The sequence below is a fragment of the Haliotis rubra genome, unplaced genomic scaffold (genome assembly GCF_003918875.1).
Source record: "Haliotis rubra isolate DU_JTF1 unplaced genomic scaffold, ASM391887v1 Scf9, whole genome shotgun sequence".
NCBI lineage: Eukaryota > Metazoa > Mollusca > Gastropoda > Lepetellida > Haliotidae > Haliotis > Haliotis rubra.
In genome coordinates, this window is record NW_025767634.1 from 158,756 (window position 1) to 182,083 (window position 23,328).

Sequence of the window (23,328 nt, forward strand, 5' to 3'; positions counted from 1 at the left end):
GGGAGTAGACCCTGCTCGCTGGCTTACGCTCCTGTATATGCTAAAGAAATGTAATTGGCATGACTTGTGTATTGATGGTTTGTTAGACATCCCGGATATACAGTGTACCTTTTGTCATATAGAGGTATGGGACAGGGTACGCTTCTATATCGCTCACGTTATTTGTACAAAGCCCGTCAGTCATATAGGCTGTATGCTTCTGAAGTTATTCGAAAAACACAACCAGCCATTCCTCCACTATAAGCTGTTATCCCTGTCGGTCTCAGAGAGGGATACGTGTAGTTATTTTCTCCTAGCGAACCAGTGAAGGTCCCCGCGGTATTTCCTGTTTTAGACCAACGGCAGAAACAGGATTTGTTTGCACACCTGTTTCTGGACGTTCATCCACACTTGAACAGTGTTTTAGTTTCATTTTTTTCATAACTGACACGTTTGCCTTGATGGTTTTTAGGTATTTAAGTCTGTGCCATATGACATACGGTGTTACATTAAGGTGAGGTGGTAGTTTTAAGCCTCATCGTTTCCCCTTGGAACACAAATATTGAATAACAGTTTAATATCGGGATGCAGCTGTACAAGTAACAGTCGTACGTTTGTTTGAGTTACAATCACCTTAGCGCTAAGATCGCTTTGTACAACGCATGACGAGTGAGTGAGTAAATATGGTTTTAGGACACTTTTAGCAATATTCCGGCAATATCACGGCGCGCGACACCAGAAATTGGCTTCACACATTGTGCCAATGTGGGGAATCGAACCCGGGTCTTAGGCGTGAGGAGCGAAGTCTTAGACCACTAGGCTTCCCCCCCCTCCCTGCATGCATAACGGAGTTCAATGTGACGTTGGTTAGTCAACATGCAGCATGCAACATGGGACCACCTCACTTATCTGACAATATGTCAAGGGCCCGTTTTCAACACATATAAGTGAGTTTAATTTGGAACTAACTACATGTAGTTTTTTTTACATTTTTCAGTTTTCACACTGGGTGTTTGCTCGGTGTGGGAGGCGTTAGTTACCCCAGTGACAGTGACAGTCGCACCCACAGGTATGATGATGATGATGACGATGATGATGATGATGATGACGACGATGATGATGATGGGATTCTGGCATGCTTACAGTAGGTCTGCAGAGCTATAAATTATACTGACAAATGCAGTCGCTGTACGTCACACTTAAATATCAGCCACAATTTAGACATCGTCACAATGGTTCCGTGCATGAATGCACTTGAATCCCCTTGGAGAAAAAGAAGTTATTTAAAGAGGTATCTACAGTTTTCGAATTTCTCCACATTTATACATGTATATGGAAAACAAGATAACATAAACACGGGCTCCAACAATCGGTTATACATTTCATCATTTAAGCCATGGTCAATGGGCGGCCGTGAGTCAGTTGTCTAAAACTGATATTATACCTTTTAATTTGCAATTTAATCGTTTCAGGAATATCCCTATAACTGGTACGTTGATTTTAACGTCTAACCACAGCGAATGCCAAATGTGTTTCTATAAGGAAACACTTGAAACCGTGAAGAATTCATGCACATGTATGACAGGTTCATGAGATGGTTTTGATATTTAACGTGAATGGCGCTAGGCCGGACATGTAGTCTAAACACTAACAGTTGACAGTCATGTGTTAGTGTTTAACGTCAGTCACGTGTAAAGGAAGTCAGCAGTTATTTTGCGGGTAATTGATTGTAAATCTCCAATCGATCATGACCTGTTTCTCGAAGCGTACGCAAACACATGTTTGTGTCTGTTTGTGATTTGCGTTGTGGTATTGGAATCACAACACGTTTCAAAGTTTAAGCACAACACACAGAGGGGGATGCTGGGATACAGCATAGTCGTTAAATCGTCCGCTCGTCACGACGAAGGCCCAGGTTCGATTCCCCACAATAGGAAATACTATGTGAAGCTCATTTATGATGAGGGCGGTGGGGTAGCCTAGTGGTTAAAGCGTTCGCTCGTCACCCCGAAGGCCCAAGTTCGATTCCCCACATGGTTACAATGTGTGAAGCCCATTTCTGGTGTGATATTGCTGGAATATTGCTTAAAGCGTCGTAAAAGTTAACTCACTCACTCATTTATGGTGACATCCGCCATGACTGTGCTGGAATATTAGTTAAAAACCAGGCGTGTAGCAAGCCAATTTTTTCGATTGTAAATACCTGCATTTCAGTTATGATTCACATATAATCAAGACTTCAACAAAACAATCACATACATGGCGATGGTAAAACAATCATCACTGAAAGAAAGACACCTTTCATACTTATGATACGATGAATAACATGTTTTCTGTACATGCATGTTGACTGTATTGGTAATGCTTTGTTATCAAAGAATATTGTAGTCAAAATGATTCATAGAGGCATTTCCACTATAAAATTATTCTGATAACGTATTTGTAGGTATTTTTGGCAAGAATTAGAAAATATTTTTTTAGCAAACATCATGTGTAAGCCGGGCTTTTTTCTATAATGGTAGCTACGCCCCTGAAAACCATACTCGCATTCGCTCTATAAGAAACCAGGAACTGACACGACTGTTCATTAGTGATCATGCCGGTACTTACTCAGAACAGTTTGGTCATCTCTTATGTGGAAAGCCGCCTAACTTCATTTTGACATGCACCAAAGCTCAAGTTTGGATGAATTCTGTTCTGAGGATCAGAATTCAACTCAATGGTACATACATTTGCATTTTTATATCATTTCGTTTCTTACGTGATGATGTCATAATATTATAACTCCTTGCGTTGTTATTATGTGTGCCACATTGAGTAGAGGTTTTACTTTGTTCTAAGCTTGCTCTTAGTGCCATCTTTATCAACTAATCCTTATTGCCACAACTATCATGTATTTGTACAGCAAGAAATCAAATATGATACCTCTGTATGTGATTCACGTACATGACGCTTAAAGTGTTGATCGTTAATTATGTAACATGTTATATACACACATTAAATTAGAGATTATAAATTACATATAATCATCTCCTACCCTCATATACTCGCGTGCGTGAGTCACGTGGTATCAGCTGTTAATTATCTAACGACCAAGCCGGTTGTTTATGATGTATATGTAACGGGAGATACACCTGCCAAAGGCGAAACAAACCGGCAAATTTCAGCGTTCCCTCATCCGATACTGAGAAAACACAGCGGGTGAATCTGCCGAGCCGTCTGCAGTTATCCCCCTGAATCGGGTCGTGTGGTATTCGCTCCCTCACACAATCCGACATTACCGCCCCGCCGTCTCAGTTTGGCGTTCCTGTGGGTTTGGGGGGCATACATGAACCGCGACACATTCCTGATGGTCGAACTGTAAGTCCCCACAATAGATCGCGTGAAAGGGTATTGAGTTCGACAAACATATGAACACCAAATCCCGGGTTTTGGGAGTCGTTAGAGCAGTTTGTGGTGCGAGCAGACGACAGTTCAGAAGTTTTCTGACACCGGTTATAACGCGCGGATACACCCATAACACCGACAAGGAGGGACATTAAGTTGGTGTAAACAGTCGTTCCGATAACGTATCTCCGTGGCTGGGATATATACCGTGTTTGAGAACAGATCTTTATCACTTTAATACCATGACAACTTCCGTGTGCTTGTGAATGACATCCAACCGGCCTTCATCCAAGTGTGTGGAAACGTCAAAATCATAACAGGGCGTGGGAGGATTGATTATAAAACATCTCTAACTCCTTAGATTCAGGATAGCTTTAAGTACACAGATGGTCGTCGGGTAGATCAGGGCGAAACCCGTCTCTCCGTGGCTGGCTCGGTGTTTGTTTAAAGGGTAGATCTGACATCGTGGGCTATGAAGTTCAAGACGCATTTTTCTTGTTCATAGGATTCATATATGTATTAGGCAGCCATTTTCGTCCATCAGAGTGTTTGGACATCCTGGATAACGTGTTGAATGACCAACAATGGATACCCACTCGTAAAGGATACTCGGATATCTCCATACTAACTGCAGACAGGACTTATACTGAACAAGGTAAGGCTCGATAAATACTTTGAACGCTGGACTCTCTTCCAAAACAAATACAAACAGATCGACTCACAGAGACACAAACATATACACACATAAACAGACACACGGACTGAGTAAGTAGTTGACACCTGTTATACTATCTAATGATGCTATATTTTCAACAGATACAGGTAAAGCTCAGGTTTCATAGCAGTGCTTGTTTTTTGCTGAAACCCCCCAAAACGAAACAGGATCTCGTGAATGAATGACACATGCTTTACTTGTCTTATGAAACAGCAGATGTATTTTCCTCGAGAATATGTCTTCGCCCGTAACCACATGCGCTTGTGACCTATATATCGGTTACCTACATGTCTCGAAGTCAGATCTGCGGTAGTGCTGAACCAGCTGACGTCGATCTAACAGTACATAACTTACCATCGCTAGAAATACCCAAACATTCCCACTATCATCCCCCTACCTTGAATCGAGGGTGGGGTTCGAGTTCAACGGGAAGTATATCTGGCTTTGAAGAACACGCTTTAACCCAACCCGCTATTGTCTCGATACAATCCACCAGCACGAAATCATGTGACTTAAGTCTATTTTAATTGAATGAATGGCTACATCGTAAGAAATCTGTCGGCTAGCCATTTCTCGAGCATGGCAGAAAACTGGAATGTAAGTAAATATTTACACTGTGTGTAACGAACATTCCGTTATGAAATCATATCCGACCCTGTTCCAAGTGGTTATGCACTAGGCTTCTGCTGGGCACGTGGAGTGGAGACGTCAACTATGTTTGATACATTCTGTTCACAGGGAGCAGTCTAAGGTATAAACACCTTGACTATATCACTAGTGGACATTGACTGAACTACTACTGACTGACTGACAGAGTTTGGTTTTACACCGCTTTTAGCAATATTCCAGCAACATCACGGCGGGGAACACCAGAAATGGGCTTCACACATTGTACCCATGTGGGGATTCGAACCCGGGTTTTCGGCGTGACGAGCCAACGCTTTAACCACTAGGCTACCCCACCGCCCCTGAACTACTACTAGTATTGTTACTAGTAGTATTTTAACAGGGAAATAATAATCAATCTGTGGTCTGTGTTTGAAATACGTCCAATGAATGAGCATGTGTACGATATGAGAACACGCTAGAATTTCATTAAAGAATTTTTTTTTACCATCTTTATTTCCACAGTGTAATATATATAGAATATATTCACATCAATATACTCAATATACTTTCACAAATCTCCATCAGACAATGAATAAATATCTTGAATATGTTTTGCATACCTTATTCATTAATTCATTAATGAAATATGTAACGTGATGTACATAGGCCATACGTACCGGTTTTGTCTGACAGAACTCGCTTTACCTATGATTTATAACCTTTACATCTATATGCTTCAGTTACATGCAATGTGCGAAATAGCAACTGGCCCGCTAGCCCATGGCATGTAAAAATCCAGTCGGGCCAGAAAATCTCCACAGTCATTTGCCCAACTGGCTAGTGAATTTTCATGGGGTCATTTTGTAAATATGTCACTCTCTCCTACTTATAATACACTTTTAAATCATACAATATAATGGCCCGATATAAAATGTTCATCATATTGGCAGCTTAATGATGAGACCCGTTACCCGTGCCATGCCAACAATATCTTATTCTCATCTATTTTGGTAATCTTTTGCTTAGTTTCTACATTCAAATTTCGGGCTAGTGAATTATTTTGTGGACTAGTAACTTTCAGGAATAGCTAGTCCTACTGGATAGCAAAATTTGGAAACTATTTCGCACACTGGTTATACTCGTGTTTCTTTTACTGTAATCCGAGAGCAGGCTTACCTGGGCTAAAAGGAGCGCATGCTTATATACGGTGTTACCAGATTGCCTTAAACAAGAGCCATTCTATGTTGTTTTAAAAAAAAAAAAAACCTTTTATATTATTGCACCTGGTTCTTTTTAATAGTAATCTATAAATCTATATCAACCGTTCACGTTTTTAGTCAAAAATATTTAAAATCAGAGATGTTAAACGGCACCTTCCATCCAATGAAGTCCGACTTTGAATATGAATATTTACATTAGCCGCGGATGTGTTTTACTGTATTGAGCCTTTAGCTGAAGGCCTAGAAAAATGAGGGGATACACATTTCTAACACCGGAGCATTACGGAAGTGACTGCGGAGCTACTGTATTTAACTCAGTTTCGTGCTTCATTACCTTCTAAAACCATACACTTCATTAAAACTATTTTCCGAGCTTAGGAAGGAACCGCTGCAGCTGTTTTGTTATTCAGCATGAGAACGAACACAAATTTACGTCATTTGTGGGCTGTTTGGGGTAACATTTTGACAGCTCTGCAAAATGTTTTGATATAAACGACTTAACCACTCTGGTGTCATCTTTTCGTCAATGTTATTTCATCATAAACCGAATGGCAAAAGCATAAAGAGTTTTTGCATTTTCGGGGCTACATTGTTAGGTTGCAAGTGTTCGTTAAGTCCCTTAACACCATTATTTGGTCTAGGTATATAATAAGTGTTTAGTAGCTCTCCTCGCCCTACTAAACTAATAAATAGGAATAAAATATACAAAGAACATGAGAAATAGTTTCAAGGCTGATGCTAAAGATCAATTCTGAACGATTCAATTTTGCCACGTTCGATACAACTCCTTCCGAAGAAGCCGTCAGCCTATTTCTATGATTTTATGTTTTAATTAGCATCATTAACATATAGGTTGTGCAACAGGTCACGAGCTGCCCAGCGGTTATTTCGCTCAAGGCTACTAGACATTGACCAGATGTATCCCTCGTTCATCAACTGAGCGGAACAGGAAAGTCACACTTATACCAATCGTTTATGCGTCAGCTAATTTCTGAGACACTGATTAATTAACACTAAGCTCCAGATCCCCTTGCCATCATACCTCAGTTTAACGTGCACCACACAGTTGCCGGGTCTCTTCAGACGGTGAGTTAGTGAATGTTCGGTGGCAGACCCTCCTTCAAACCTGTGATTTGTTTATGTGGCCTGAAAGTGTATTTATTGAGGTACCTGGTGCTATTTAATCATATTTGTATATCGAATACCGCTTTAAGGACGCTTTGAAGTTGAGTTGAGTTGCGCTTTACGTCACATCGGCATTATTCCAGCCATATAGTGACGAGATGAACCTCTTACCTCCTACTTCCTAACTCGAACCTAACAGAGAGTCCATAGGTTGATAGTCAGACTTATTTTCAAACTATGCGTGATTATGACTGATAGAAAGATATAATCATGATTAAAAGGAAGAGAAATTCTCTTAACCGCCATGTAGTGTCAACAAACTGATATACGAGATACGTAAATACAATGCATTTGTTGGTATTAACATTCAAGTATGTACTCAGACCACGTGTCCTATATACACTGGTGTCCTTACAATTGCCATTTCAGTGTAGTTTACGGTTATTCCATTCCACACCAGAACACATGGGAGTCAAAAGTTCACATTAACGGTAGCTACATAGCTTTAACACAATGTATGTCTCAGGCGTACGGTATAGCCGACAATAGCTTATTTGACAGACACTCCCTAGTTCTAAACACTCGAAGAAATGTGAATAAGGGCTTTCTACATATCTCCCATTGGCGCGGTTTGATTAATCGCGCAGCGGGTAAGCCCTGCTCAACCAAATAAGAAGTTGGTAGGTGTCATTTTTCCTCTGGACAATTAGAAATGTGATTTGACTTGAGCACATGATGCATGATTTAGGCAATGCTTTACACCTTTTTATGAATATTTTGAACGTATATCAATCACCGAATGACTATCGGACGAGTGAGTGAGTGAGTCAGTGAGTGCGTGAGCCAGTGAGTTTAGTTTTACGCTGCACTCGGCAATATTCCGGCTATATGGCGGCGGTCTGTAAATAATCGGGACTGGACCAGACACACCAGTGATCAACAGCATGAACATCGATCTACGCAATTAGGATACGATGACATGTGTCAACCAAGCCTGAACACCCGATCCTGTCGGTCGCCTCTTACGGCGAGCATGGGTTACTGAAGATTTTCACGGATCTTTTTGACGAGTATAGAATACTACTCGTTATAATATATATCACTTGATGCAACGTTTTAGTTAATAAGATACATTACTTTACTTTTCATGTCATCTGGTTGGGGGGACCAGTCGAAAACTACGTGCTTTTCAGCATGAGAACGACATTGTTAATTCATACTTTATGTCAATTTTAACTTATCTGGGGCTAATATAAGAGTTGTATTAATGTATAACCTTGATGAATCTGTTCTGAAACAGGTACAGTACGAATTGATGGTAACTGGTTTCAAACTGTAAGGTTGTTTTCTACATAGGCTGACTGTCGTAGTTGTAGCCTGACAACATCTAATTTCACACTGTTCGTGCCTTGGAATCTACAAACCAAATATAACGCCATGTTAGTATTTATCCATACTTGTCGAAAGCGAACCACGCAGGCTATCGGGACGGGTGTGTTCAGATCTCTATGCTTGTGATACATCAAGAATGACTCGAACAAAACAACTTTGTGACGAGATAACTATGACACCTACACAGCACAGTGAAACCTTTGAGGTGAAGCCCAATAACGGCCTACTTACGAAGCCGTCTTGTCTAAAGCTGTTTTCATGCCCCCTTCAATCTTCCTGGAATAGGACACCTGATCGAGGCGGTCTTTGGTGAAAGATTAGCGTAACAAAGTGGAAGCACGTCACTGTCTCTGATTACCTGTATACAGTTTGTAGGTGGTAAAGCCAAGACGGATTCGTTGCTTGTCAAAGTAAAAGTACATTTCTCAGGTGTGTCACCGTTGTTTAGGTGTGCACTTGAGAATGTAATATAACTTAATTGCACCAACAAGAAGAATCCATGTACATTGGTCGATTTTGAGATGGGTAGTAAGTCATTGAAATTTGGAAAGTTTAGATTTTCATAGCGTTTGATCATACCTTTTTTAATTTTGTTCCATGAATCACATTGTATATTTAATGAGTTCATATGCTTATCATTGACCAGGTGTTCAAGTACATTTATTAGTGATTCCAAGTCATAAACATCGTCACAAGGTATTTTTGAAAAGGACATATCGTCTCATTTGTGCCCCAAAGGAACGAGTCACATATTTCAACCGTGCAATGATGATTTAAACCTAGACTAAGGCTTAGTCTCTGAATATATATAATTTTGATAGTAACAAACAAGCCCATTTACAATGTACATTGAAAAGGAGCCCTAGGGAGACCAGAGATTCAGAACCTGAGGAAATCTAGACTTGCTTTATTTAGGGCTTTAGCACTGCAGAGAGGGCTAGGCAGTAAGGGAAATAATGTGGTTCAGGGACTGTGAGACAGACTAGGAAAATAATGTGGTTCAGGGACTGTGAGACAGACTAGGAAAATAATGTGGTTCAGGGACTGTGAGACAGACTAGGAAAATAATGTGGTTCAGGGACTGTGAGACAGACTAATTTAAACCGTACTGTAGTAAAGAATTTCGATCTCGGTTCTGTAATGTGAGTCTTGTTTATTAACTTGTGCTTGTAGGCCACTGTTTCCTGTTTCATATTTCTAATTGCCAGTTATGTTTGTCTGACTGTTAGTTCATAATTATTATAAATATTATTATAAGTTGTTGTTTTTTCAGGTCACACGATGAGATAATTGTGTTAATTGACAAGATGCAACAAAATCATCTTAAGGAAGTAGAACTACATGTCCGGTATACTGATATAAAGTTAGGGAATTTGTACTGTCACAGGCCTCTAGTAAGGCAATGAGTTTTAGTCTAAATCATATTCCCTAGATCATACGAATGATGAAAACAAGTTGTATACAATAACGACAGGCCTGTTTAAACTTGCCTGCTATATTGTATAATACTAAAGTGTATATCCATGGGCTTATCATTCAGTACAGACTTGAAGAGAACTATGAAATAATTCATTACAAGAAATATTTGACATGATTGTCTTTACATTAACCTAAGACATGGGAAATGCAAGTTTAAAATTTAAAAACTGACACCTTATATTCACCTGTCCCGTGTGCCCACATGTTGTAGATCGGCCTCATGGATAATAATAAAGCTGAAGTTAAAGTTTTTTCAAATCAAACAACATTTTAATCGTACTTGTTCTTACACTTTATTATGTAGGTCGGTTGATCAGTCGATATTAATAGTAACGTCCCTAGAACGCTCTAACAGATCTAGAATACTCCAATTTTACTCATGGCTCTAACATTTGATATGAGTGTCCGAGTCTGGCAAAAAATATCCCTTTACACTCGAATGCGTTACACCCAGAATAGCTAAGATATATGTAATAAAAAGATGTATGTGAATGGTGACATTGATCTGTACACACTGAAAGACGTCATAGCACTCAGACTACGGACAAACCTATCACGGACGGTATAATGTTTCATTTTGTTCAAGCTCAATAACAAACAGAAGATCTGATGTGACAATGATTATGTTCTCATTGTACACGCAATACTACCGCAGCCATACCTCTGCCACTAGTGTGTAAGAGGGGCGAACAGTTTTACTGTTTAGAGAAAATGTACGTCATGGTGAAGACCTTGGTAGGGCCCAGGTTATTATCAAACCCAATCCGGTTGATAATTCCGTGTAGGCGATTGTCTCAAGGGGATCAACGCAGCAATGATATTCTTTCATTATTCGGTTTCTCGTGCGGGCATAACCAATGAGTGCAAGGTTTCGAAGTTCAACAGATCAGGTCAATTCTAACGCATGCGATTGTCACATGCTGAAGTGTTATGTTAAATTCCGACATTGCTTCTTGTGACAACAGACCCGGGGAGTACTCTGGAGACTGGTGCAAGTTTGGAATAGGATCGAAACATTTGCAATGGAGACCGAGTTTGAAACGGTAAGAATCTAGGTTTGTAAGCATGGCTGTTGTGCACTAAATCGCTCATACAGGATTTCCTTGTCATTGCACTAAATCGCTCATACAGGATTTCCTTGTCATCGATATATCGGCATGGCTTTGTAGACAGTGATGTCATTAGTTATCCTATCGAGGATATATCGGCATGGCAACGTGAAGTGTGATGTCAGTAGTTATCCTATCGGCATGACAACGTGAAGTGTGATGTCAGTAGTTATCCTATCGGCAATATATCTGCATGGCTTTGTAGACAGTGATGTCATTAGTTATCCTACCGGGAATATATCGGCATGGCAACTTGAAGTGTGATGTCAGAAGTGTGATGTCAGTAGTTATCCTATCGGCATGGCATGATGTCAGTAGTTAACGTGAAGTGTGATGTCAGTAGTTATCCTATCGGCAATATATCTGCATGGCTTTGTAGACAGTGATGTCATTAGTTATCCTACCGGGAATATATCGGCATGGCAACTTGAAGTGTGATGTCAGTAGTTATCCTGTCAGCAATATATCGGCATGACAACGTGAAGCGTCATGTCAGTAGTTATCCTATCAGCAATATATCGGCATGGCAACGTGAAGTGTGATGTCAGTAGTTATCCTATCAGCAATATATCGGCATGGCAACGTGAAGTGTGATGTCAGTAGTTATCCTATCACTAATATATCGGCATGGCAACGTGAACTGCGATGTCAGTAGTTATTCTATCAGCAATATGTCGGCATAGCAACGTGAAGTGTGATGTCATTAGTTATCCTATCAGCAATATATCGGCATGGCAACGTGAAGTGTGATGTCATTAGTTATCCTATCAGCAATATATCGGCATGGCAACGTGAACTGCGATGTCAGTAGTTATCCTATCGGCAATATATCGGCATGGCAACGTGAAGTGTGATGTTATTAGTTATTCTGTCAGCAATATATCAGCATGGCAACGTTAAGTGTGATGTAAGTAGTTATCTTATCAGCACAATACCAGGGGCTAGATTTTCGAAGCTCTCTTAGCGCTAAGATAGTCGTAAGTTAATGTTAATGTATGGCACTTGCGAATGGTGTATACAGCTTATATATGAGTAACATTGTGCATGGTTGCATATATTGTAAAGTAAGTGGTGTATATTGCTTTTTCATCAATAACATCTGAGCATGGTTAGGTGTATTGTAACGCGAGTGGTGTATACAGCTTATATATGAGTAACATTGTGCATGGTTGCATATATTGTAAAGTAAGTGGTATATATTGCTTTTTCATCAATAACATCTGAACATGGTTAGGTGTATTGTAACGCGAGTGGTGTATACAGCTTATATATGAGTAACATTGTGCATGGTTGCATATATTGTAAAGTAAGTGGTGTATATTGCCTTTTCATCAATGACATCTGAGCATGGTTAGGTGTATCGTAACGTGAGTGGTGTATACAGCTTATATATGAGTAACATTGTGCATGGTTACGAATATTGTAAAGTAAGTGGTGTATAAAGCCTTTTTATCAATAATATTTAAGCATGGCATGAACAGCGTATACACCTCTTGAGATACACTGATAATGACACGTGTTACATGTGATTATTATACAATTTTACACACTCTACAACAGTTGTATTTCAACCTTTCTTTTGGACATCTAAATAACTGTTATTGGTTTAGTTCGGTATGGCTCTCTTGTAAACTAGTACCTTCTAACATATCTTTGATAATTTTTAAGTAATTCATAACGGTAGGAGAGTAACGTTGCTCTTGGCGTTTACAGTAGGAAGTCATTAACCGGTACTGCTAAACACCACGCTTGTGAGTAGGAAAGATTATTCGTTTCTTGTGAAAACAATATTATACATTAGGACACTCTTTTACCGGTTACGGTAATCCATTAATTAATTAATCTATTGGAAATGTGACTTTACCGGCTACAGTCATGTAATTGAAATGTGGCCTTCCCAGCAATAGTCATTTTGGAAATGTGGCTTTCCCGGCCTGTCACCTGTGCGGAGTGTGTGCGCTAAGCCAACAATAACTAGGGCTGTGTATTGGCAAATAAATTGTACTACAATATATTGCGATTCAGGTACCAGTATTGCGATATATTGGGAACTGAAGTGTTTGACAGTAAGTGACACTACTTGTACATGTCGAACCTATTTTCTACATTTCAAGTCCCTACACATACATGTTATGGTTCTGATAACTTCAATCTCAAACTTAGGTTGCATAGTCCTGGATTCTATTTTGTTTTTTATACAGTTTATTGTATTACAGTGTGGCATTTTGTAATGGAATAACGGTGGAAAACATTTGTTGTGAATGAAAGTGTGTAGATTTTAATTTAAACCAAACAGATAATCACAAAAACTTCATATGTTCCTTACCCAATATACCGGTTCTAAGAAAATATATTGCAATATGTACCGTCTTAAAGGCGTATTGCGATATACCGATATACCGGTAATACCGGGCTGTCCTATCAAAACATAGCTGTCGTTGTATGTTCACGAATGGATGGGATTTTGTGCCATAGTGATCCGAGTTAATTGTTGAATGATTTAACCTGTCACACCTGTCACGCACACAATGCATGTGGAAGCCAGAACTGAATCGGGGTTGTTAATATAATGTAAAACTGAAACACATAGAATGTTTTGTCTCTTGTGATGATTTAGGGAAGTCCTCTTTTACATTTTCTGTATTGACGTAAAAAATCGTATTTCAGCTAGTTCGAGAGTCAACAATCTTTTTTTTTTTGTATTTATGGAAACAGATAAGTGGACAAGCTGACTCTCCAACCACTTCACTACTGTCCTACACTGCGGGGTTGCGAGTCAAGGACATCCGTAATGGTACACAGGTCACATTTGAGAGTCCGTGTTTAGATAAAGCTCACTACCAGACGTAACAGGGCACTGTTATGATAAACCTTCTAGCATCGTTATACACACAGCCGCCCTCGTGACGTAGTAGCCAGGACTTTCTTACAAAATACATAAACAAGGCAAATATATGTCATTTGAATGTATTCGTTGTTCATATACATTCTTCATGGAGTGCTTTTCGAATTGACAATCGTTCTTCTCGAAGGAATTTGAATTATCTTGAGGTTTCTTTTGAAATATTTATATCTTCGACTTCTAAACCATGGGTTGGGGACATCAATTCAGTATGCGTCCCTTAGCAATGCCAGAAACCTAGGATTACTGTATCGCGGTTCATGATCATAGATTCTATTTTCTCCCCATTATGGTTCCTACCGACGTTATATCCCACTCATTCATTCATAATGGTAAATATATTGTATTACATTGTATTTAGCCAGCATTGGCGAGAACTAATCAGCAGGGACTAAAAGGGTTCTCAATGACTTAAATTTGTTAGGACGGTCCATTGAGATTTAACGGAAAGCAGTGAAGACGAAAATACTAAAATAATTTTACACAGATGCAAGTCTGATGCTGTTATCAAAATCATAGGGGCCATATATTGTTACAGTACTATCCTGTTGTTTGCAGATGCCTTCTATAGTTGAAATATGATGCCTTGGTTTGTCGCTCTAGCGGACACTTGACTTCATTCATCTGATCAAATATAGGGCTAGATTTAGTGTCATCTAATGGCGAATCTCGTTAGATATCTCTTCACTGTAAACGCAACTTCCTGGTTGTATAACTCGCTAGAACTAGTGACAAGCGCATGAAGGATGTATTTGTTGGCAGTGTGAGGTGCAGTGTAGTTGCTTTAAGGACTCGTGTGTGAAACAGTTGGAAAAACTGAAATTGTCCATGATGGAACTTCTTGTACCTGAGATTCGGATAAATTCTGAGGTAATGTTTCTATTTGTTTCAGTTTGTCGAGCAAAGTAATAATACATATGTACTTGATTGTGGGCAAAATGAAACATACGAGAAACGGTTATTCGATTTTGATATATTTGATACGCGTATAATTAAGAAATTACATGCACGATAGCAATGAATATCTCGGAACATGTGACGTACACATGGCTTGTCAAGGACGAGGGTCTCAAGAATAGAGTGAATTGTCACGTGTATACTCCCCCCCCCCCCCCTCCCCGGACATTTAATGCATATATTTCTTATGTAGACACTCAAACTAAAACAGGTATTTTACTCTGCCTCATTCATACATTTCTAGGGGCGGTGGGGTAGCCTAGAGGTTAAAGCGTTCGCTCGTCACGCCGAGACCCGGGTTCGAATCCCCACATGGGTACAATGTGTGAAGCCAATTTCCGGTGTCCCCCGCCGTGATGTTGCTGGAATATTGCTTAAAGCGGCGTAAAACCAAACTCAGTCAGTCAGTCAGTCAGTCATACATTTCTCTTCTTCACATCGCCAGTGTCCACTTATGTCATTGGTTTTCGTCCATTGTTCCTTGGTCTGTCAGTTCGCCCTGCCTTCCGTCCGTCCGTTTGCGTAGCAGCATAAAGGATCCTTTTATCCAAATTAACGGAACATATCAACATATTGTTAGAATGACAGGTTCCAGATCTCCCATCAACAACCACAGCGACTGAGAAGAAAATCAAAATGGCCGTCTAAAAGGTTCATTTAAACGTCAGTACGTCTTCGTACCAGTCTCATCTCAGAGCCCACTGATTTACAATATCCGATTCCTTCTTGCTGCTTACATTGCATTAGGCTTGTAATTTTGAAAATGTTCCAATTGCTGTGATAGTATTAGTAATCAGTTGAATCCAAATTTGTCACTAATTTTCTTAAAAGACTTACATAATATAAATTTAGATAGTATATTCTAAAGCAACTGTATGTATTTTATAGTTACTGTTCAGATCAGATTGATGTTGGCCAATGTTAAACTTTTGAGTTCATCAGCATGATATGAGTTACATGTTATTGTGTTAGTTATTCCTACATTGAGGCCTTATAACGATAGATCAAGTAATTCATGTTTTTCAATAACATGCCTCTTCTGATTCAAGAGGGTAATATATCCTCTGCCTAGAGCCTCTCTTCAAAACTTAAAACATTTACGTAAACATTGTTGCCAATTATCTGATATTATGTCTATTACACTAAAATATAGTTTGGCACCCTCTTTGAATTTTTATCTTCCAACACGCTTATTTTTACTGAATAAACAACCCCTTTCCCGCCGTGCTCTAAATGAAATATTGTTGAAGTAGGCGATACCTGGAATTGGATACTCTGATAGGGTACAGACGTGTCCTTTACGGTCTCCATGTCATAAGTATCTGGACACAGCTTCATGGATTGCATTATGAATCACACCAGGATGTTGTCTACTGGGACACACCATGCATATCATCTATGTATGTAGACACACCGAAGTTAATTAACGTAATTGAATCGTGGCATGACAAATACACTTACTTTATTGATGCATTTGATAGTCAGGTTTTCCCGGTAAAGCAGGACATACTTTGCGAACACCTGTCATCACGAATTTTATGTGATATATTCATATAATGTTCTAGTAATACTATATATTTTGCGGTGTAGTCCAATGGAATCCGTTGCGGCAGATATTCGAGACTGGTTATTGCCTGGAGTTGATGCTGTATATTTAATATTTAATAACTTCCAGTTTGGTTCAGCGTGCTAGATTCTAGAGCCAAATAACAAGCCATTTCTAACATTTGAAAGAAAATCCACTGAAATCTACTTTATCATGAAACATATGAATGGATTAATTTTCATTCTGTCTGAAATTGATAGTGTCATATTTTGCGACGGGAACTAAGAAGGTTGAGTTTACTGAGTTGTGCGAACCGGAGTAAACTGAGACGAGGGGTGAGAGCGGAAGTATTAGTTTGATGAAAACTAATTATGTATGTATTTTGTTACCAGATGACGTCCTCTCACTGGATAGCTGAAAACATCCGATGTCGTGAGTGCTACAGAGCTGTGAGGTGGGTGTTTGGAAAGTAGCATTCATCTTTAAAGCACATATGTACGTGGCATTGACCTCCGTGACAGACGTGTTCCCCTTAACTTCCTCCAAAGTTATAAGACCATTTACATGTTCCTTGGGAAATCATGCCTTGTCTAATGTCAATGTATTTATGGCCACCTGTGGAGAAATTTTCATCAGTTAAGGTCAAGGTCATATTCAAGGTTATTGTGAAACATGGCTGTAATTAATTGCCAGTTAATGTTACGGTTTTACTTTGTTTGAAGTTCACGTGATTGCGGGTTTGAAGTAATGGTTTTGGATTATGAGCAGATTCATTTTAAGATTTTACGTTTTGAGGAAATGGCAGTAACAGGAATGCTGCTGTTTTGGCATGAACATGATAGTTTTAAAGGTTTACACATGTTGATCACAGCGTTGTCACGTTCATTTGGTTTGGTCAGGTCGTCAAATTTGAATTAAATGAAAATTGTCAACCTTTGGTATTGTAAAGAAGAACGTCGTTTATCTTTGACGTGGAGGGTAAATACCTTGACTACTAGGTTACCAAATCAACTTTTTAAATTTGGAGTGGGCCTTTCCAGTATTTAGACGGATTAGCCACTGGTGTTAAAGGCTTGCCACCACTCAATTCACCCCCCAGTGAATACAATGGGCTTTATTTTATTAATTAGACAGCACGTCATTCGATAAGCATGGTGTTATTTCGTTCATATTAAAAGGAGTTACTTCTGTAAAACAAATAAAATCCGCAATTCTATCAATGGACAAAGTGCGTCCAGCAAAACAGAAATGAAAGTGGCTTTCATTTTGTAACAGATTTGCTTCATGAAAACTGTCGGCTTTACATTGTACCTAAGAATAAACCTGGATGCATTCATCTTCCGTACAAAAGTCTAGGTATAAACATAAGTCATGTGTTTATATAACATTGTCTGTACACTACCTCTGATGCAAGAACATCGCTGTGGTGAAGCTGGTAGTGCTCAAGACATTTCCCACGCTGGCTTCAGATGTATATATAGAACAATGATACTTAGACTTGCGCTCGATGGATGGAGGGTATATCCGATGTATGTCAGGTGTAGGTATTGCCGTATTCAACCCTACAGCTCTTGGTACCCTGACGTACAGGAATAACAATGCCCTTAAAATTACAACAATTTGAATTTGTGATGATATTAACCCGGGCCGAGGGCAGATAACCGCGTTGGACATTATGGTGGTGTGAGGTTGTGAGGAGGGAGTGAGTGAGTGAGTTTAGTTTTACGCCACACTCAGCAATATCCCAGCTATATTGCGACGGTCTATAAATAATCGTGTCTGGACCAGACAATCCAGTGGTCAACAGCATGAGCATCGATCGGCGCAATTTGGAACCGGTGACATCTGTCAACCAAGCCAGCGAGCCTGAACACCCGATCCCGTTAGTCGCCTCTTTCCGCAAGCATAGGTTACTGAAGGTTCATTCTAACCCGGACCTTCACGGGTTGAGGGAAAGCGTTATGCTTAACGCCACTTTGAACAGTATTTGTAAAGTTTGTGGTGTTGAATTCTAAAGGTAGGCCCAGTATTTCAGAGTAGTCAAAACGTGAGCTTAATGTGGGAGGAAGGGCCAGTTGTAGGGAAGGATTAAAACATATCTGGGGATTGGAATCCCCGCTCTAAAACAGGGCCGAATTAATTCATCGTTCGTTTCAACAAAAGTACCTTCCCAGTTTATGTTGGTCGAAAGAAATATTGTTTTTGATTCCTACTGCAGAAGGAATGTCCAACTTCTTATTTGTCATCCAAATGGCACATTATTGAGGCACACATAAATGGTTTGAACGTATTTGCGACCCACTCATGAATGGTCCTAATAGTAGATGCATGTTGCGCCTTGACGTATCTGTATCTGAAGATGGTGCTTAGGTTGTCAATATCGTAACAGAGTTCGGTTTCGTCACAATGCTATCATATAATACACAGTAAAGTGAATAAGTTACTCTGGGACAGACGTAAAAGGGCGTATGTTCTTATTCATCGCATTAGTAATGTATCTAGAACCTCCTGTTACTTGAATACCACCTCAGTGGTCGGAATAGCAAGTTTAATCTTTTGACCTCTTTTGGTCTGACGAACCCGAGGATCGAACCCCGACTTTCACTCTTCAGGCAGACGCTCATTTTCTACAAGGATGTTTGAAAAGGTCTAGGTAAATACATAAGCCATGTGTTTATATAACATTGTCTGTACACTACCGCTGATGCAAGAACATCGCTGTGATGAAGCTGGTACTGACGTGATAATGCAAAAGGATAAGCCTGTGACCGAGCAGTGTTATAGGAATATGTGAGTGTAGTATGCTATGAATTAGCCTCACACAAGCTGGGAATCGAACCGAATTTCTGGCGTGGCGAGCAGACTCGGTAACACGATTGCGTCTTGAATGTTTGCAACTACGAAGACATTGGCAGCGTCATAACGATGTAGCTGACTTCAATGGAATGAAGCGTAGGCTCTCACCATCGGTGTACACTTGCACGTGTGAAATGCCTTCAACATGCGCCACTGCAAAAACCCAGAAATATGTATCTCCTTGAGGAGACGTTTTGCAAAAACTTCAAGTTCACAAACCGCTATAGAATATTACCTACTTTGATCCTCCAAACACGAGGCATCTCTTTGGAATGTTGGAACCCCCATAAGGTTATTGCAATATTGTAGTGTAGGAGCACAAGTTATAATAGACTTTGACGTGGAAATAACACTCTAGTTTTTACAAGTGAATAGATCATTACGTCAATGAACAAACATTGCACATTTTCAGTATGGAATTTCGAAATTTGAAATAAAAACGTGTTTTCTTCACCATGTACAAAAAATCATTCGTCTATTCGAACCACGTTACAAAGTAGATATTATGTCTTAAGACAGTATATAGACTGCGTCATTTTGGGCTTTCCTGTCAGATTAGGTTTGCGATTTGATGTGACAAAAATTAAATGTTGAGCGATGTTGAACCTCCAAATCCGCCTTAAGCTTTTCATTAATATCCCCGGTGCCACGTTGCAAGAGCATTTAGGAAAGAACTGAGTCGCTGAATAACGTGAAATGTCTCTAACTGGTAACGTATGCACCACATAACTCATCGTTGGAACCCTCGGAAAGGAGGGTATCGTGTAGTATCTGAAAGTTTAATCACCTTCTGTCAGAAGAGATGTCTATAAATAGACACGCGATGGGTTGCTTCCTTTTGAAGAAGTTGAAATAATGCAAGTGACGTACTATACCCTGTTTCCTTAGCGAGTGAGGGTTTGGGAATAGATGATAGACAGAAGGAGAATTGGTACTGAAAGACGTTGTCTACAGCTTGCTATGGCTATGGTTGACTGTTCATACACTGTCCACTAGTACTACTCTCTATTGAAAGAAACAACAATTCAAGCATGTTTGCCCCAACATGCGGAAACATTGAGCATAGATACTATGTTTGTTTATTGTTTATCAGTTCAGCAATATTCCAGCTACATGGCGACGGTCAGTAAACAATCGAGTCGGATTCGTGATCAACAGCATTAACATCGATCTGCGCAATTGGGGTACGATGACATATGTCAACCAAGTCCGCGAGCCTGACGATCCGAACTCGTTCGACTGGACAGTAAACAGCAATGTCATGTTGATAGTTGGGAGGATATGTAGACACTGTCAGTGTGTAGACACTGTAATCACTCAGATCATGTGTATAAGGGGCGGTAGGGTAGCCTAGTGGTTCGAGCGTTCGCTCGTCACGCCGAATACCCGGGTTCAATTCCCACATGGGTTCCATGTGTGAAGCCTATTTCTGGTGTTCCTCGCCGTGATATTGCTGGAATATTGCTAAAAGCGGCGTAAAACTAAAATCACTCACTCATGACTATCATCGCGAGTTATATACGTCATAGTAACAGTACATGCAGTTTGTCAAATAACAGTGTTTCATCATTCCGGTGCTGTTAGCACTCTCAGAGTCTGTCACTAATATGGGACCAAGCTCGGTCTATTGGCAGTCCTGGCTAGTTTCGTTCTGGTTATACAGAAAGATTGTCAAATCAAGTGTAATTGAGATATGGCAATTTAGCAGTTAGCTATTATCGTAATTACACAAAAAACATTGCTCTGTCGCCAGGGCAGAACATGGTGACCGTTGCCACAGTGCAAGAAACAACCCACTCACGGAATTACGTTAACTATTTCTAATTGGTACGTATGTACCACCTAAGTCATCGCTGCTCTGTCTCCAGGGCAGAACATGGTTAACCTTTTAACGAACACCTGGTGTCGTCATTTATTTTCAATATACTCTTTCAGTTTTTACCGCTGTTTTGCTTTTACGCTCAGTTGAATCTGTTTCGGCAGAAAATCGAAACTGATAATTATGGTTGCTTTTTAACAAGGCACTAATTACAACAAGAAGACATTTACTGTTCCTTACCTGTTACTATGTTTTTCGAATCTTTGTTTTGTTCAATTATATCGTTAAAAGATCATTTCGCCATGAAACATTGCCCGAGTGAAACATCTGATGCCCTACGCCATGCTTGTAAATACTTAACACCTGGCATGTTTCCATAAGGGCGGGTGTGTTAATGGAAAACAACACACTTGAAGCAAGTTCTTTTAACCAAACTTAAAGATTGACTGATGTTATATAAGTACCCTCATTAAATCTGTCGTGCAGTTATTCCACATATTCGTGGTCGTGTCGTGGTATTTGAAGGTTATGGATGTTACAGACGTAGAAACACAAAACAGCCATGTGTCATTGTGAAGTGGCGAAAACATGGATACTAAAAATTTTCAAACTTACCAGCACGATTGTCGACGCATTCTATAACAGATCCGGGATATAATTGATCTTCAGTAGCCCATGCTTGTCGTAAGAGGCGACTAACGGGATCGGGTGGTCAGGCTCGAGCGCTGACTTGGTTGACACATGTCATCGTATCCCAATTGCGTAAATCGATGCTCATGCTGTTGATCACTGGATTGTCTGGTCCACGCTTGATTATTTACAGACTGCTGCCATACAGCGGGAATATTGCTGAGTGTGACGTAGAACTAAACTCACGCACTCACTATAACAGCTTTCGCTTGATGTCGTTGATGATGTTAATGATATGTTTGGGTCATACCATGCCTCCATACTATGTATGCCCTATATGATGTAAGATGTTTCTGTCATGTCATTCCATTTAGTAAGACCTTTATGACGTTAGATGTTTAAGTCATGCCATTCTGTTAAGTAAGATCTTTATGACGTTAGATGTTTTAGGCGTGTCATTCCGTTGAGTAAGTCCTTTAGATGTTTTGTCATTCCGTTCAGTAGGACCTTTATGACGTTAGATGTTTAAGTCATTCTGTTAAGTAAGATCTTTTTTGACGTTAGATGTCTCCGTCGTGTCATTCCGCTAAGTAAGTCCTTTATGACGTTAGATGTTTTGTCATTCCTTTCAGTAAGAATATGACGTTAGATGTTTCAGTCATTTTATTCCGTTCAGTAAGAATATGACGTTAGATGTTTCAGTCATTTCATTCTGTTAAGTAAGACCTCTATGACGTTAGACTGACTGACTGAGTTGGGTTTTACGCCGCTTTTAGCAATATTCCAGCAACATCACGGCGGTCTATGACGTTAGATGTTTCGGTCATTTCATTCCGTTAATTAAGTCCTTTATGACGTTAGATGTTTTGTCATTCCGTTCAGTAAGATTATGACGTTAGATGTTTCAGTCATTTCATTCCGTTATGTAAGATCTTTATGACGTTAGATGTTTCAGTCATTTTATTCCGTTATGTAAGATCTTTATGACGTTAGCTGTTTAAGTCATGCCATTCTGTTAAGTAAGACCTTTATGACGTTAGATGTTTCAGTCATTTCATTCCTTTAATTAAGTCCTTTATGACGTTAGATGTTTTGTCATTCCGTTCAGTAAGATTATGACGTTAGATGTTTCAGTCATTTCATTCCGTTAAGTAAGACCTTTATGACGTTAGATGTTTCAGTCATGCCATTCCGTTAAGTAAGTCCTTTATGACGTTAGATGTTTCTGTCATGCCATTCCGTTAAGTAAGACCTTTATGACGTTAGATGTTTCAGTCATTTCATTCCGTTATAAGTCCTTTGTAAGATGTTTTGTCATTTATGACGTAAAATTATGACGTTAGCTGTTTAAGTCATGCCATTCTGTTAAGTAAGACCTTTATGACGTTAGATGTTTCAGTCATGTCATTCCGTTAAGTAAGACCTTTATGACGTTAGATGTTTTGTCATTCCGTTCAGTAAGATCTTTATGACATTAGATATTTCAGTCATGTCATTCCGTTAAGCAAGACATTTATGACGTTAGATATTTCAGTCGTGCCATGCAAGCACATTATGCCTTTAATTTACATGGGCCAATTGAATATTTCAGCAAACGTGGTCC

General features: G+C 39.6%; 1 protein-coding gene across 4 annotated transcripts in view; it reads left to right on the plus strand.

Annotated features, from left to right (window-relative positions):
• The first annotated feature begins 3,247 nt into the window (after window positions 1–3,247).
• The window catches only part of LOC124263799 (transient receptor potential cation channel subfamily M member 8-like), a 56,767-nt gene continuing 36,686 nt past the window's right edge, over window positions 3,248–23,328 (plus strand). For 2 of the 4 annotated variants that reach the window (XM_046698514.1, XM_046698515.1), the window contains exons 1-2: window positions 14,701–14,787; window positions 16,813–16,874. In XM_046698514.1, the coding sequence (XP_046554470.1) occupies window positions 14,746–14,787; window positions 16,813–16,874 (104 nt within the window). In that variant the 5' untranslated portion in view covers window positions 14,701–14,745. Of the gene's footprint in view, window positions 4,022–10,871; window positions 10,950–14,700; window positions 14,788–16,812; window positions 16,875–23,328 lie in introns of those variants that run through there. The other 2 variants (XM_046698516.1, XM_046698517.1) reach the window with 2 other exon arrangements.